The 17,029-nt window shown below is 42.1% G+C and overlaps 1 protein-coding gene across 8 annotated transcripts in view; it reads right to left on the reverse strand.

Annotated features, from left to right (window-relative positions):
* The window catches only part of RNF20 (ring finger protein 20), a 28,569-nt gene that overhangs the window by 1,068 nt on the left and 10,472 nt on the right, over positions 1-17,029 (reverse strand). For 4 of the 8 annotated variants that reach the window (XR_002829073.1, XR_002829072.1, XR_002829075.1 and 1 more), the window contains 15 exons: positions 15,432-15,550; positions 11,797-11,943; positions 11,551-11,628; positions 11,250-11,369; positions 9,888-10,067; positions 8,624-8,759; positions 8,192-8,313; positions 7,701-8,071; positions 6,160-6,277; positions 5,433-5,582; positions 3,629-3,841; positions 2,608-2,733; positions 2,297-2,437; positions 1,268-1,369; positions 455-1,002 (listed from right to left, as the gene is read on the reverse strand). Coding sequence is in view for 2 of the 8 variants with exons in the window: in XM_006088072.3 (XP_006088134.1) it covers positions 826-1,002; positions 1,268-1,369; positions 2,297-2,437; positions 2,608-2,733; positions 3,629-3,841; positions 5,433-5,582; positions 6,160-6,277; positions 7,701-8,071; positions 8,192-8,313; positions 8,624-8,759; positions 9,888-10,067; positions 11,250-11,369; positions 11,551-11,628; positions 11,797-11,943; positions 15,432-15,550 (2,300 nt within the window). In the remaining 6 variants the exon portion in view is untranslated. Of the gene's footprint in view, positions 1-332; positions 1,003-1,267; positions 1,370-2,296; positions 2,438-2,607; positions 2,734-3,628; positions 3,842-5,379; positions 5,583-6,159; positions 6,278-7,700; positions 8,072-8,191; positions 8,314-8,623; positions 8,760-9,887; positions 10,068-11,249; positions 11,370-11,550; positions 11,629-11,796; positions 11,944-15,431; positions 15,551-17,029 lie in introns of those variants that run through there. The other 4 variants (XM_006088072.3, XM_023753316.1, XR_002829074.1 and 1 more) reach the window with 3 other exon arrangements.

The raw sequence follows: 17,029 nt of genomic DNA on the forward strand, positions 1-17,029 counted from the left end.
CTGGCCGGGCGCAGCCACAGGAGACCGTGGGCAGGCAGCTTTACCCAGGCTGCAGCCACAGGCACCCAGGACCATGGGGCGGATGGCTTGTCCCTCTCCCGGGCTGCAGGTGCAGATGCAGCCACTGGCGCCCAGGTCTACGGGGCAGGCGGCTTGTCCCTCTCCCAGGCCGCAGCCTGGCTGGTCCCCATTCCTCTCTCCCCAGCTCATTTGTGCCTGGCTGGTCCCCATTCCTCTCTCCCCGGCTCATTTGTGCCTGGCTGGTCCCCATTCCTTTCTCCCCAGTGTTGAGCGTCTGAGCAGTTCTGGCGCGAGGGCGCGAGGGTGTGATGACCATTTGCATATTAGCTCTTTATTATATAGGATGTAGTCCACGTTTACAAAAAGTTCACTACCCAAATCGAGAAATGTTTGTGCCCATAGATAGCTTATTTCTAAAGGATCTCATACATACACTCCCTCCCAAAATGGCCATGTGTCTCCTCTGTTCTTTATTTCCTTCTCCATGTCAAATATACCAACTTCACTTCTTCAGGTGGAATGAGCCTGAAGAAGAAAATGTTGAAAAGCCTAAAAGTAGGAAGTACACAAGGCTAGGAAGGAGACAAGAGTTGTTTGTAATTCATTTTATAAGCCAAGACTTGCACTCAGCAGTCCTTTCCCCTGATGTCATCCAGCTATCAGTGAGAACCTCAATGGAAAGTCTGTGAAGGACAACTGTTGACAAAGTGCCCACAGGCGACAGTCCAGGAGAGAAGAGGTAGAGGTTTGATGGTGAATGAGTAAGTGCTGTCTAGCCAGCCCCTCCTCTTCTCCTGGCTTAGATCAACCGATGTAGATGCGATGGAAATCGTTGGCACCAAAGGCAGCATTACACTTGGGACATTTGCGCTGGCGGGTATCATAGCGAGTCTTCACACACTCAAAGCAGAAGACGTGAAAGCACTTGGTAAGGACAGCATCCTTTTTACGCATGTTGCAACACGGACAGGTCAGGCGTGCCTAAAAAAGAAAGAAGTCAAAGTCTGAGCAACCATAAAGGTTTATGATCCAAAGGGCTCTCATACATAAGCAAACAAGATCCACCAAGCACTGAGGCAAAAGTACCATTTCCCCCCACAAAATAAACCATTCTCTGGTTACCTTCATGTACAGAAGTTCATATTTATTCTCCCCAGCTATTAGTAGGCCACTTCAGGCCCTGACTGACAAAAAAAAACCTGAAAAACAAAAGCCACACAGCAATCACTGAGGCAGATTTTCTAACCTTGTAATCCTTAATCTCCTCCATCAGAATCTCATCACACTTGGGTCCATTGTCTGGTTTCTTCGTGGTCTCCAGCTTTCTTCGAAGTCTAGAGATGTCCTCCTGCGGAAGGGCAGACAGCATACCCATCAGACACACTCCCAGACCTGCCATTTGTGACAAAAATGTCACTCCAACTTGAGCATCCTGTTGTGGGAAGTCCTTTCATGCCCAGCTGTCTTTTAGGAATGTAGAGAATTGCAAGTGGCAAGATATTTCTTTTGTTTCAGAACAGACAACTGTGATCATATCGCCAAACCAGAGCTGCATCTAACTACTGTCAATTCAGTACTGTGGAAATACAGTCTAAGAAATTAGAGGGCCTGAATTTTTAAAGATGAAAAGCCTGAAGGGATACTTCATTTTAAGGCAATCAGTTTTAAGCTGAAGGTAAATTGGATGAAATAATTAACAGATTTATGGATAAGGACAGAAAAGCATAATGAGAAACAGTTGGCATGCCCAAAATAGAAAAATTGTAGGAAAACTTTACTTTTTTTTTTAATCCTCACCGAGGATATATTTTTATTGTTTTAAAGAGAGGAAGGGGTGGGGGAGAGAAAGAGAGAGAAACATCTATCAGTTGCCTCCTGTATGCACCCTGACCAGGGATCGAACCTACAACTAGGCATGTATCCTGACCAGGAATCAAAGGTGCAACTTTTTAGTGCATGGGACGATGCTCCAACCAACCAAGCCACACAGCCAGGGTGAGCAGGAGACCTTTAAAGTCCTCTAATTAAGTATGTTGCTACACATTTACCAACTCATCCCTCTGGTAAGTATTTATTTCATGCCTACTAGGTGCTAGGCACCATGACAGGCTTTGGGGACACAGCAGTGAAGGAAACAGACTTGGTCTTTTCTCTTGAGGAATTGCAATCAAACAGGAAATGACATACTTTAAACCAATGACTCTTCCACAAGATGGGTCACTTCAGAGCTCAGAAAACACCTAACAAGTGAAATGCAAAGAAAAAAAACTCTTACCTGGGCTCGTTTGAAATTAAACATGTCTTTTTCTTTGGTGACACTGTTCTCCACGATCTCTTCCTGAAAATCATGCAACTTCTTCTGAGCCAACTCCAGTTGTGCTTTGAGGTCATCTGCAAGCTGGGCTGCCTCCATTGCCTACATGGGATGGACCAATAACGTCATCTTGTCACCTCTTAGTATTTCCAGTGAGGCAAAATGCTAACCCAGGTCCAAGGAGTAAGGTGATCTATGATTTCATCAGTGTCATACTTACTTGTTCCTCTGAGACTAATGGTCACTTTAGATTACAGAGCAATCAATCATACCTTGCGCTTATTCATCTCTAAGGCTTGTGTCCTAAGACCCAGCTCCTTCTCCCCGGTGCCAATGTTGCTTTGTAACAGATGTTCCTTCTCTTCCAATTTCCTTACTACTTGTAACTGGGCATCAACCTTTGAAGAAGAAAATCAGATTTTAACATAAATAGGAAGGAAAAAAAACAAAACTGTCTAGGCTTTGTTAATCCACAGGCCCACAAAAGAGAATCTTCTAGAAATCATAAACTACTACTGATTTTACCCATGACCCTGCAAAGCACATGCAAGATTAGGATAATTAAAAGCTTTACTTTTAATGCAATATATACGTCTATACACATATATATATACACATACACATACATATACATAAACATATACATATATGAGTCTAGGAAACCACGGAGAAGATTCTTCTCCAAATTGCCAAGATCAGAGGAATTACATTTATAGGTATTTATCTTCTCCGACCATACTAATCCTCAAAGCCTGGCAATTCATACTAGAACATGTAAATCATAGCTCAAACAAAAGTACAAGTGTATCTCTTTCAGAATGGCTAGAGGTTCAAAAGTATTCTTTTTCTTGAAACTCATGCACAAAAGAGAATCAAACAATATTAAGGGGTAAAGAGTAAAGTCACGTACCCACAAACTCTGATCCCAACATCCAGAGATAACCAGGTAACCACTCTTAATTAATTTCTCATGCAACCTTCCAGAAATTTTAAAAATACACAGCCCATGCACACAAAGACATGCATTTTTAGCACAAAGGGGATAATAAAATAAATCACTTAATGATATATTTTAGACATGTTTCCGTCTTAGCAGGTCTATATTTGTTTTAACAGCTACACTGTACTCCTTTGTAAGGATATATAATTTACTTACCAGTAACCTAATAACGTACATTTAGTTTTGTTTTTCCTATTATAAAAAAATGCCACAATCATCATTTTTAATGCATATTTTCATGTAGAAATTACCCTACTTCAACAGAATTCTGAAAAGCTGTTTATTCTAATTACCTGAGTCTTCAAAGTCAAAACCTGGTCGGCCAGCTCCTCCTTCTCTTCTTTGAGTAACTTATGGATCTGATTGGACTTGATACGTTCTGACATGAGCTTGAAATTGGCATCGTCCTTCTCCCGCAACTGCTGCATCAAGCGGATATTTTGCTCCTGCATGTCTTCAAAGGCCTGGCCTGTGACATCCATCTCAGAGAGGAGAGCTTCTTCCTCCTAAAATAAGGAGGAAAAACCTTCATTTTAATGGAATCTTCCAAAAAAAAATTAGCACAGGAAGCTAAGCTTCCCCACTGTTCATTCAGAAATAAATTAACCTGATGACAAGGAGACACTCAGTTTCAAGAAGCTTAGTTTTGTCATTATGTCAGCCCTAGGAAAGCAAAAGCAGCCCTATTATCTGAAGCCACTGGCACTACTGGTCTGTCACCATTAGTCGATCTGTTCTCCAAGTTAGTCACAACAGACAAAAATATTATACATCCCAGAATCAGCAACCTGATCCAGGAGCAGTTGATTAAGAGAACGTCTAACGCAAAACCTAACATTTTCTCACTTTTCCATAATTATAATACTGAATTTAATCTACAAACTTTCCAACAGCATTGCACAACAATCTGACTGGTGAAGAACAGTATCTAAAATAGTTTTCTTACATTTGTGTTATTGTAAATGAGCATCTTTTCTTAAACATCTGTATTTTTTTTCTGTGAACTATTCTTATCTTTTGCCTATTCTATCGGGTTGGTGGGTTTTCTTCCCTATCATCTTAGAAGTTTTTAAAATATATAAGCCCTTTTGTGATAAATTTTTCCCCCTGTTATTTATCTTTTGGCTTTGCTAACAGTGGTTTTTGTTATGTAGAAGTTTTGTGTGTGTGTGTGGGGGGGGGGGGGTTTCCCTCATTAAGTCAAAATTATCAATCTTTTCTTTCATGTTTATAGACTCTTAGTAATAGCTAGAAAGGTCTTCTCCACTCCAAATCTTTAGGAAGAATTAACACTATTAAGATAATGAATATAGGGTCTTTCTACTTGTGCTAAAACCTATAGTAGTATAATTTCCTAATAATTATTCTTTAAAAAAGAGAGAAAAGTGACAATCAGACTTAAGAGTCAAACCCCACTTTTTATAAAATGAATGTATATAGATTCTAAAAAAGTTCCTCTTTTAAAGGTACTTAATGATCAAGTCACCATTAAAATTACTTCATTTCATTGTCATGTTGCTATTTCTTAGAAACAGTGAAGGTGTTCCTCACAGTGAACATACATGGTTTTTCCAACCATTTTTGGTATCTTTTTGCTGAATGTCAAAAAATTCACTGGGACTTAAAAATAAAACAATCCATGCTCATTATCAGGAGGGAAAAGGTCTCTATAGTTCTAGGACCCACAAACAACCATGGTTAACATACTGGGTATTTATATCCTGTTTGGGGCACATGTTTTTTCTTAGTTTCATATATTTATAATCACAATGTATATAATATTTTCTATCTTTCATTTTAATTTTATATTCATTATATCCTGATTCCAGACCAAAAGAGAAAGGATAGATCCCTCAAAAAACAATGTCTAAACAACATGCTACCCATTTGAATGTAAAAAGTAAACTTCATGTCTCACAAATACACAAAACAAAGTAACTGAAGGATGAAAGACTTCAGTGTAAAACAAACAAACATATATAGGAAAAAATGTATTTTAAAAAAGACTGAAATGAAAGAGCCAATTTCACTGTCAGTAACATACCTGTCAGGTAACACTGACTTCAAAAGCTGGTTAAATAAAGACAGTGTGCCCACCTGCTTGGCCATGGCCAGCTTCTTCTGCAGGTATTCTATCTGCTCCTCTACTGCCCGGATCTTCCTCAAGGCGTCCTCATCAGCCATTTTCTTGTTCTCTTTTTTCTCCTTATCCTCTAGATCCTTGAGTCTTTGCCTTAGATCTTCCAACTACAGAAGGAAAGGAATCACACAAAAACAAAGAAAAGGCTACGATAAAATTTCAAAAATTAATTAATACTGTGCACAGATGGAGGGCCCATAACATCAAACTAATCTTTATAGAATTATGAAAGGTGATGAATAATATACACATCTCAGCACTGTTTTAATATCACTTCATTCCAACACTCCATACTTTCATAGCAACATTTCTGAGGAGTGCACATGTATGTTTCTTTAAAATAGTTCTCACTCTTTTTTCCTAGACTCGAAAATTCAAAATAAGACATTCTTCCCAAAAGTTACCAGAAAAGAGAATCATTATAACCATGATTTATATGGGTAAGAGGGGATAGAAAAGTTTGAAAAGACTATTCCTATTCCCAGTAATTCTGATTACCTCACCCACCACCTAGTGGAGAATCTGGAAATATCTATTTTAGATGGCTTTGAAAGGGAAAAAAATGTTGCTAAGTTTTAAACTCTAACTTTAAAAACAAAGAAACCATAGCCTTCAGAAGTGTGAAGGAAAATCCCACAAATGACGGTTTTAATCTGAATGACAGGTAATGGCGGACTAGATTACCTCTGCCTTCGACTTCTTCTCAGCTGCCATTAGCTGAACTTTGTCTCTCTGTTCCTTTGGGGCCGAGCGGTACATATCTAGCAACAGTTTCATCTCCTTCTGGCTCTCCTGTGCCTTCCTATGAAGAGGGTGGTTGAGGAAGGGGAAAGGTGTAACGAGAAAACAAAGGACATCAGAACATGGGAATTTAGAATTGAGCAAAATTATTTTGCAGCAGTTCTATTTTACACTTTACATCACACCTCTAAAAGACAAAACTTTCGCAACTATCAAGAGACTTCTGGGTATACTCAGGAAGGACAGAAAAGTAAGCTGTATAAAGGAATCATTTCTCCCTTCAGACCAGGTTCTAAAGTTATCAAGTAAACACTGTGGCCCTTAAGCAGGCACATTTCTGGGCCCTCACTCTTAGAAACTGATATTCAATAGGTCTGGGCAGGGGTCCAGGGCTGTATTTTAAATAAGTCACCCACATGATTCTGATACCACACTTGAAAAAATTTGTCTTAAAGAGGCCAAGAGGAAGGAAGGAGAAAAAAGGGAGAACGTTGAAAAATATACTGCTCTTCCTAGATTTGACAGTTAAGTGATCAGCCATCAGCCAAAGAAGAAAATTTCATCTCTTACTAAGTTATCAAACCTCTTAACTATACTTTCAGGTACCAAAGAAGTTCAAACATTTTGAGCACAGTGGTCCCTCAAATCCAAACATCAATAAAGGCCCAACCATGACCAATGGGGAGCAGGAAGTACCCAGTTCTACCAGAGCAGTTATGAGTTCAACAGGAAGAGCAGGGACGATGTGTGAGGTTCTATGGTTATATTTCATGGACCGTATAGCTGTTTTAAAGCCTGCAGGAATAAACCTCCCTAGAAATCTCTTGAAATGACCCAATATGTACCAAACTAGTTAACTGCCAGGCAAACAGATCAATATTGTTCCAACAGTGATATATATACTCTACCTAATATAAGTTAAATTAATGCCAGTGATCTGCCAGTAGTTAATTTCAGTAATTCTCAGGAGTGTTACTTCAATCATGACACCCCTTCCCATAATTTGGATTCATGACAAATAAGGTCACAACCACGAGGTTTACTGAGACTAGACCACTGAACTGGACTCCACAGTAGCCATGCAGGTCATTGTGGCTGTATGTACACTTGATCAAGAACTGAGACCACGTTAACTGCTCATTTAGTTACACTCAAAGTGACACAATTATCAGATAAGCCATGCCATCAAGCGAACATTTCATGCGTGATGTCCTAACCTTAGCTTTTGAGTCAGAAAGTTACTGTAAACATTGCTCTTACTTGAGTTCAATCTTCAATTGTTTGATAATTTCTGCTTCCTTTTTCCTTCCATCATCATGTTTCCCTTTCTCTTTCTCCTTAGCAGAATCCACATTAACTCCTCATTTAGTTACACTCAAAGTGACACAATTATCAGATAAGCCATGCCATCAAGCGAACATTTCATGCGTGATGTCCTAACCTTAGCTTTTGAGTCAGAAAGTTACTGTAAACATTGCTCTTACTTGAGTTCAATCTTCAATTGTTTGATAATTTCTGCTTCCTTTTTCCTTCCATCATCATGTTTCCCTTTCTCTTTCTCCTTAGCAGAATCTCTCTCTTTTTCTGATTCTTTTAGTTTCTGCTTCTCTCGTTCTCTCTCCTTTTCCTTCTCCCGCTCTCTTTCTCGCTCCCTTTCTTTCTCCCTCCTTTCTCGTTCTCGCTCTTCCTCATCCCGTTTGGACTTCATTTCGTTGGCCTCCTCCTGAGAGGCCTTCGATGCGGAGGACTGAGCAGACCAGTCTTCGGGATCTTGCTTCACCTCTGCAGGCTCGTCCTTAGGGTCTTCAGTACTAGACTGAGACTGCAGGAGGGCACTGCCACTGCGCAGCCGTGTCTGGGGGGACAAAGAAATGGGAGCAGCACATCACTTATGGCCACCACACTGCTTTCCTCACTCGAAAACTGCTTTACAAACTGAATAGTAAATAATACTTATTCTACTCCTCCCAGTTACCTTGTTCAGGTCCGACTGGGCTTCTCTCAATTTCCGCTTATACCTCAGGACTTCCCCTTTCAGCTGGTGATTGTGATTCTGGAGGCTACTGATGAGGTGGCGCATCTCCCGGTTGATGGGGCCTTAAACACAGCAACAGCAATGTTATGAAGAACTGTGATGAGGGGAGAGAGGACAGAACACATCAGGGACCTCTAAGAAATAGGGAGAACTGCCAAGAGTCCTTCTCAGAACATGAAAACAAAACGGGTCAATTTGAGTTAAAAATAAACACTCAGGCTGTGAACAGAAATGAATTACAGGATTTGATTTTAGGTTCTTTAGGACTTCTGAGCTCCAGTTAGTACTAACAAATCCTGGCGACCGTGTTGTGTCTTTCAAGGAAAGCATTTGCAGCAGCCAAACTGCAGGGAGGAGCAAGAATAATTCTACCTGCTTGCTCATTGGCGGCAAGGGTCTGCTCAAATTCTATCCTCAGCATTTCATATTCCTTGCGGACCTGGGCCAGGGTATCTTCTAGCTGGATCACTTCAGTCCTCAGCTTCTTATGAAGACTAACCTCATCTCGCTACACACAGAGAAAAAAATAAAAATAAAAAATTATTATCAAAATGTGGAAAGATCATCATGTTCTATTATGTTCCCTAAATTCAATTTTTATGGATCAAAGAAGAAAAAAAAATACCAAGAAAAGAGAGATTACTCTGAAAAGTTCCAATTTATGCACGCCAGACGGCTACTAAACACTAATTTGAGAATCAGCAAGATACTAAAGAAATAAAGGAAATGGCCCCTAACTGAGAATGTTACAATTTAATTGGAGAACTAAACAATAAAACAAAATATAAACATATGTAAAGTAAGATACACTAAATTAAATTCAGTTCATTTGGCAGAAATACAGCAAAAGACTGACTACTATAAAAAAACATTATCTTAAGGACTATATAAGATACAGAAGTGAACACATAAATAAAAAGTTTCTGCCTTCAGCTTGGCTGGTGTTGCTCAGTGGTTGAGCTTCGACCTATGAACCAGGAGGTCAAGGTTCGATTCCTGGTCAGGGCACATGCCCAGATTTTGGGTCAATCCCCAGCAGGGGGCAGCCAATCAATGATTCTGTCTCATTATTGATGTTTCTGTCTCTCCCTCTCCCTTACTCTCTGAAATCAATTTTTTTCTAAAAAGTTTCTGCCTTTAAAGAAAAGTATTTTCACAGGTATTATAAGCTATAATGGCTTGTAGCAGAGATGCAGCTTCTACCCACTATTCTCCAACATGCACATCAGGCTCCACCCACACTAACCTATTTTTATGTCTGTTGTTCTCACTGCTCAATGCTCTTCTCCTATTTTTATCTACCAGTAAACTTGTATTTATCCTTAAGATTCATACTTCACTTTGGCAAGTGGAATCTAGAAGGTTCCACAGTCAAATCAGATGCTCTGTCTCCTTTATCACTGCAAATGTGGGATATGCCTCTACTGTACCACACTGCATTCTAATGGATGCAATTCTCCCCACTAGCCTGTATGATTCTTGATGGCAGGATGCCCACCATCTAGCAGAGACAAGACTTACAGCAACTCTATAAGTATTTGCTGAATGAATAAGAGATTAACTGTACATGAGAGAATAAAATTAAAAAATTATGAGGCAGAAAAGCTTATATACAGAAGACAAAGATAGCTGTTACCTCAATGAGCTCCACCTGGCGCTGGTGAGTCCCCCTGGTACCATGGAGCAGGGTCCGAGCCTCATCCAAGTGCGCTTTCAACTGTAAGCTCTCATTGTAGAGGACGGAGAATTGTGACTGCATACAGCGATATTCTGGAGTCTCCTTAACCACTTCCTCCACTGCGCTCCGCAATTCCACCTCAGGGGGATCCAAAGAAAAGAAAATCAAAGCAGAACCTAGCATCTGTGCCCTAGATACTAGACAGGAAATAAAATGGTAAACTCTGGGGGGAAAAGGACACATATGTAATACCTTAATCAATAAAGAGAGAAAAACAAAAAACAAAAAATGTTAAACTCACTGATGTCCTGCGCAATTGAGACAAGCTTTATGAAGATTATAAAGTAGTCTACCCACTCCTCTGGTTATGTAAAAACCTACCCAAAATTAAATCAGATCACCCAAGAGGTAGTACCGGGTACCTGTACTCTTCCACCCAAGAGTTGTTTTACTTGGTAAGTGTTCTTCTACATTATGTGTCAACCTAGATCCAGGGACTCTAGAAAAGCCCTATGAAATCTGCCAGATTCAGGGACAGAGATGAGCACTATGAAATTTGTCAGGATGCTTACTTTAAGAACATAGTTAAGGACCCCAGTCACAAACTTGTTCTCTTTATTAATCACACAGAAAAATATTCTTGACATTGAATCAAAAATAGTTATGCTTCTCCTAAGTAACTGCCTGCTTTAATTACCCAAACGCTTCCACTGACTTAACTCAGATTGTTTTTGTCTTTTTTTCAGTTCAAACATCTTTATTTACCTAGAAATCAATCAAATTAAAAAAGACAGGTGGCTGTGATTGAAAGAGGAATGGAAGACTTTCAGAATCCATTTTCTTCCCCCCAAGAACCTGGGGAAAGTAAATTCCAATGGGCAGGTCTGAAAACCAACAGAATCACTGACCAGGTTTCTTTCTGTCTTGGCAGCTAGAAACTGCAGAGTCAAATGCAGTGCCCACCTTTGGCAATGACTGACATGTGAGTGGCCTCCCCTCCTACAGTATGCACAGGCTCCTGGCACATCTCTTGTGTACAAGTCCCATTTTTTTAATGCATTTTGGATCCTCACCCTAGATTATCCTATCCTCACTTTTCTCAACAATTCCTAAGTTGCAACATGTTAATTCAGTCTACATATCTTTGTAGGTTGCTTTCGATCTTTTTCAGAAGGAAGCAGGGTACAGATAAGTAAATATATAAGGAAATAAATCAACAAGCCAATTTCCCCTCATAAATTCTGAGGATTCACAAGTATGGACATGAGTTGGTCAGCAAAAACGTTTCAGTTTACTCCCCGTCAGAGATGTGTCTCCTACCTTCAGCTTTTCGTTTTGTGTGGTGACCTCGTCAAAGTCTTGCCGAAGTTTCTCCAGCTCACAGTGGCGGTTCTGAGCCAACTCTTTGTTCTCCTCAAGCTCTGCATTCATTTCCTCAAACTGGAGAGATGAAGGAAAAATGGGGACAAAGAATTTTCAAATCATTCCCATTCCTAAGTTTCCATCTTCACTGATCCACTCTTCTGGCAAAACCCCACTAGACCACTTGTGAACCCAATCCCAACCTGGCACAACACTGACACCAGATCAAAAAACACGTCCTGAGTGAGTCAGACTTTACCTTCCGGGCATTAATAGTGATTGTGCCGCCATAGAGACTGCTCCCCGCTCCATATACCTTGTAACCTTTCGAGTTCACCTACAGAGAAGACAAAGATTCTTCAGTGAGAGATCCCAAGATTTCAGTCTGGTAAGCAAAGTACTTTCAAAGGAATCTGTCCCCAAAAACTACTGCCCAAGTCCATGATTTCTGAGCAGACCCTGAAAATGATTCTAGTCTCCAAACTATGAATGAAACAGCACTTGCCCGTTCTAGGACTTCTGCTAAGTGTCGGTTGAGTCGCTGTTCCCTCTTCCGAATTTTGTCAATATCCCACTGCAGGTCATCAATCATGGACTCTAGGACAGACACTCGTGACTCAGCTGTCTCCACTTTACTCTGCAACTTGGAGAACTGGATCCCAAAGATGGGCATTCAAATAAGCATAGCAAAAAAAAAAAAACAAGTTAGAAAAACAATGGCTCACATCAATACCTTCTCAATGCATGAGTATAAAAATGAAATGACAGGTTCTTTTAACAGTTCCGAGTCAGTTACACTCATGAAAACCATGGAAGTCTATAAGAACTCTCATACAAGGAAGACTACTTAAGATTCAATACTTTTTCTACCTCTGGGAAACATCATTTCTCCAGATAGAATAGAATCCCATCAAAAAATGTGTAATTTTTAAAAAAAATACATTTTTATTGATTTCAGAGAGGAAGGTAGAGGGAGAGAGATAAAACATCAATGATGAGAGAATCATTGACCAGCTGCCTCCTGCACACCCCCTATTGGGGATTGAGCCTGCAACCTAGGCATGAATAGCCTGCAACCTGTGCCCTTGACCAGAATAGAACCCGGGACCCTTTAGTCCGCAGGCCAATGCTCTATTCACTGAGCCAAACTGCCTAGAGCAAATATGTATTTTTTAAGAGACAAAAGATAGCATTATCTTTTCAGACACATATTATAGGAGACAAAAATTCAAATAGATAGCCAGAAAAGACACCTATCTTTACCCCCAACTTTCTCTTCTCATTTCTACAAATGATATCCACAGAGAACAAAGGAAAGCTTTCATTCTCCTTTTAAAGCTCACCCAGGACAATCTTGAATCAGGTACTACAGAGATACAAAAATCTTTGGTGTTCTCTGTTTATTTAGGAACTACACACCAGCTAATACTATTTAATGCTTTAATTATGAATCTGTCACATGTTCACATTAATCTATGCATATCCTTTGTGTTGGTTTTAAAATGTCCACCCCCCTCCCACCCCCGCCCCATGCCCTAACTGGTTTGGCTCAGTGGATAGAGCGTCATCCTGCAGACTGAAGCGTCCCGGGTTCAATTCTAGTCAAGGGCACATACCTGGGTTGCAGGCTCAATCCCCAGTGTGGGGCATGCAGGAGGCAGCTGATCAATGATTCTCTCTCATCATTGATGTTTCTATCTCTCTCTTCCTCTTCCTTCCTCTCTGATATCAATAAAAAAATATTTTTAAAAAATAAAAATAAAATAAAATGTGGCCCCTAAATGCTTTGACAGTCCTCCAGTCAAGAGGTAGGATCACTGTTCCCTCTTCTTGAAGCTGAGTCAACTTCAGTGGCCCAGTGGAAATGTTGCTACATAACTTCGAGGCTATGTCTGGAAGGCCATGAAGGTTCTGCCTGTGGTTCACTCTCTGAAAGCCAGCTGCCACATAAGGAGTCTAACTACCCTGAAACTGCCACGTTGGAGAGCAACATGCAGGTGTTCCAGTGGACTAAGGTGAGCTCCCAGCTGACTGGTAGCAGTAACACAAGCCACAAGAGCCACCTTGGACATCAGCTCAGCTGAGCAAAGTAATGTGCCTCTCTAGCTTTGTAAAGCTAAGTGAGACTTGGGAAAGGCCTAGAAGAGGTACGTTCTTTCATCTTGGTAGCAAGTAGTTTGTCTTAAAATGTGACCATAACATTACTTTTTTTTCTATACTTTTTACATTTCTTATTACATTTTAGAGAGTGAAAGGGAAGGAAGAGGGGAGAGAAAGAAAGAGTTAGAGAGAAACGTCAACTGATTGCCTTCTGCATGTGCCCCGACCGGGCCAGATCAAACCTACAACCTAGGTACGTGCCCTTGACCAGGAATCAAACCCACAACCCTTTGGAGCACGGCTGACACTCTAACCACTAAGCAAAATCAGCCAGCGTAATTACTCTTTTTTTTATGACACTCAAATCCTATATAATAAAAAGCTAATATGCAAATCAACTGAACGGTGAAATGACTGGTCGCTATGATGCGCACTGACCACCAGAGAGTAGATGCTCAACTCAGGACCTGCCCCTTGGTGGTCAGTGCACTCCCAAAGGAGCCAGGATCACGGCTGGCAAGCGCAGAGGTGGTGGCAGGAGCCTCTCCCACCTGTGCAGCAGAGCTAAGGATGTCCGACTAATGTCTTAAGCCCACTCCCCACGTAAGTCAGATGCCCCCTGAGGGCTCCCGGACTGCGGGAGGGCGCAGGCTGGGCTGAGGGATCCCTCCAAGTGCACGAATTTCATGCACTGAGCCTCTAGTTACTTAGAAGCACTGCTATACTCTAACTACCCCCTTTGACGGTTGATGAGAATCCACATGTATTATAAACTTCCCAGATGATTTTCATGCAACCAGCCCAACAGGGACCATAGCCCTGAAGTTTAGGAAACGAGGACATAATGAAGAACACAGGCTTTGAAGTTGAACAGACCTACATCCAAATCATTGCTCCATCACTTTGTGACTGTGTGACCTCAGTCCAGTCACCAACCTCTCAGTTTCCTCAGCTGTAAGATGGGAATTAATATGCATAAAGTACCTAAGTGCTAGGCACTGAGGAAATGGTAACTATTAAATTATTAATAAACATAAGAATTTGGTGGCCAAACTAAGGTAGGTCAAATTTCTAAACTAAAATGATAATCAAGAGAATTAGAAGAGTCTTGTAAGACCTATCATCACTTAGTCATTCTATAATAAAAGCCTAATATGTTAAGTGTCCGGTCGTTCATTCAACCAATCAAAGCGTAATATGCTAATGATATGTTAAGGATGCTCAACCGCTCGCTATGACGTGCACTGACCACCGGAGGCAGACGCTCCGACGGGTCGGTTAGCTTGCTGCTGGGGTCCGGCCAATCAGGACTGAGCTAGATGGGCAGGACATGCCCTGGAGCCCTCCCGCGGTCCCTCTCCAGCTGGCCAACCTCTTACAATCCCCGATTGTGCACAGGTGGGGTGCCTTGGCCTGGCTTGAGCCCTCTCGCAATCTGGGCTGAGGGGCCTCCACCAGGTGTCTAGTTTTATATAAATAAGCATATACCCAAATCATGGTTTGAACATGATACCACATGCAGGCGTGCACGTACAATGCGATTGAAACTTCATGGCCCATGCGCAGAAGTCGGTATTTTGTGGAAGAGCCACACTCAAGGGGCCAAAGAGCCGCATGTGGCTCGCAAGCCGCAGTTTGCCAACCACTGTTCTAGGTCATCAATAATGCAGCAGTTCCTATTGCCCCATTCTCAGATGAATTTCTACCAACCCATTCCTCAGTAACATTATACATGGTCTTTTATATTTGGGGTAGTTCATTATTTGGGGGTTTGGTGTGCTGTTTTGCAAAACCCCACATGACAGTATTTCTTCCTAAAGACTAAGATCCTAAAATGCTAGTTTAAAACACAGGAAGAGACTAGGAGAAACATTCAATGATTTTCTTCCTTTTACCTATCTCAGATTTTGATTTCTCTGAGCTGATTGCTTTAGCGTGTCCTGCATGCTCCTCAATATAAAGAGGCTTTCTAGAGTAAGCTGCCCTTTGCAGCACTCAGAACTCTGAGTCAATGTCTGCCACAGGACATAGGCCAAGTACCTCCTGAGACATGGTGCGGTGCTTCTCCTGAAGGAGGTCTGTCAGCTCCTGCAGCCTCATGTTCTCTTGTGCGAGGAAGGAGTTCAGCTCCTGCACTGCTTCCTCCACTATCAGGTTGTCTGAGGGAGAAGAACTTTAGTTTAGCATCTACAGTGTCACATTTTAGAACTGCATATTCCACCAAAACATTAACATGAAATCTCACTTTATTTTCCAGAAAACTTCAAGAATTAGGCTGGTTTTCATTATCTTCACAAGATAGAGATTAGGTGACCTTCTTGAGGAAATGATCACAGTCAAGGTCACCTAATTCACATCCCTTTCTATAGAGTCAAAATGCCTTAATAAAAGAAATTGGGAGTTTCTATAACTTTATTCAGATAAGGCAGAATTATCTAAAACACTTAATTTTAGAAGACAGAGGCATCTCTAATCTGTCAGACTTAACAGCAATAAAATTCTATTTTATAAGGCTATCACAAATTCCTATTGTTCACTAATACCAACATGAAGCATCTCTGTGCTGGGAGACAAGAGGGCTAGGGGGCAGAAATTTCCTTGTTCAAATGAGCACCTATCTACACTAATAAAAGACAAAGATGCTAATTGACCGTATCTTCGCTATGCCCCCAAGCCATGCCCACCAGCCAATCAGAGCAACTATATGCAAATTAACCCAACCAAGATGGCGGCTGGCAGCCACGGAGCTGGAGCAAGCAGGAGGCTTGGTTGCCCGGGCGATTGAGGAAGCCAAACTTCCTGCCTACCCTGAGCTGGCTATAGCCTCAGCTCATGGCAACAAAGTTTCAATTATAGAAGACAAATAAATCCGAGATACCAGCTTCCAGCCAGCCTCCACTGGGAGCTTGGGTGGCTGGGGGCCATGGCCAGCCTGCAAACAGCCATCAGCACCTCACCCAGGATGGCCACACCCTCATGGGGTGAGGGTCCCCACTGTGGGGCTTGGTCAGCCTGCAAACAACCATCAGCCCCTCACCTAGGATGGCCACACCCTCATGAAGTGAGGGACCCCACTGGGGGTCTTAGCCAGCCTAAAAATGGCCCTCAGCCCCTCATCCAGACTGGCCAGGCACCCCAGCAGGGACCCCCACCCTGAAGGGACTATGGCCAGCCTGCAAACAGCCATCAGCCACTCACCCAGACTGGCCAGGCACCCCAGCAGGATCCCCCCACCCTGAAGGGGGTGTGGCCAGCCTGAAAACAGCCCTCAACCCCTCACCCAGGCTGGCCATAGTCCCTGAAGGGACTATGGCCAGCCTGCAAACAGCCATCAGTCACTCACCCAGACTGGCCAGGCACCCCAGCAGGATCCCCCCACCCTGAAGGGGGTGTGGCCAGCCTGAAAACGGCCCTCAGCCCCTCACCCAGGCTGGCCAGGCACCCCAGGGGGGACCCCCACCCTGAAGGGGCTGTGGCCAGCCTGAAAACAGCCATCAGCCCCTCACCTAGGCTGGCCAGGCACTCCTATATAATAAAAGGGTAATATGCAAATTGACCCTAACAGCAGAAAGACTGGGAATGACTGGTCACTATAACACACAAAGACCACCAGGGGGCAGACACTCAATGCAGGAGCT

Source organism: Myotis lucifugus, unplaced genomic scaffold (assembly GCF_000147115.1).
Source record: "Myotis lucifugus unplaced genomic scaffold, Myoluc2.0 scaffold_43, whole genome shotgun sequence".
Classification (NCBI taxonomy): Eukaryota; Metazoa; Chordata; class Mammalia; order Chiroptera; family Vespertilionidae; genus Myotis; species Myotis lucifugus.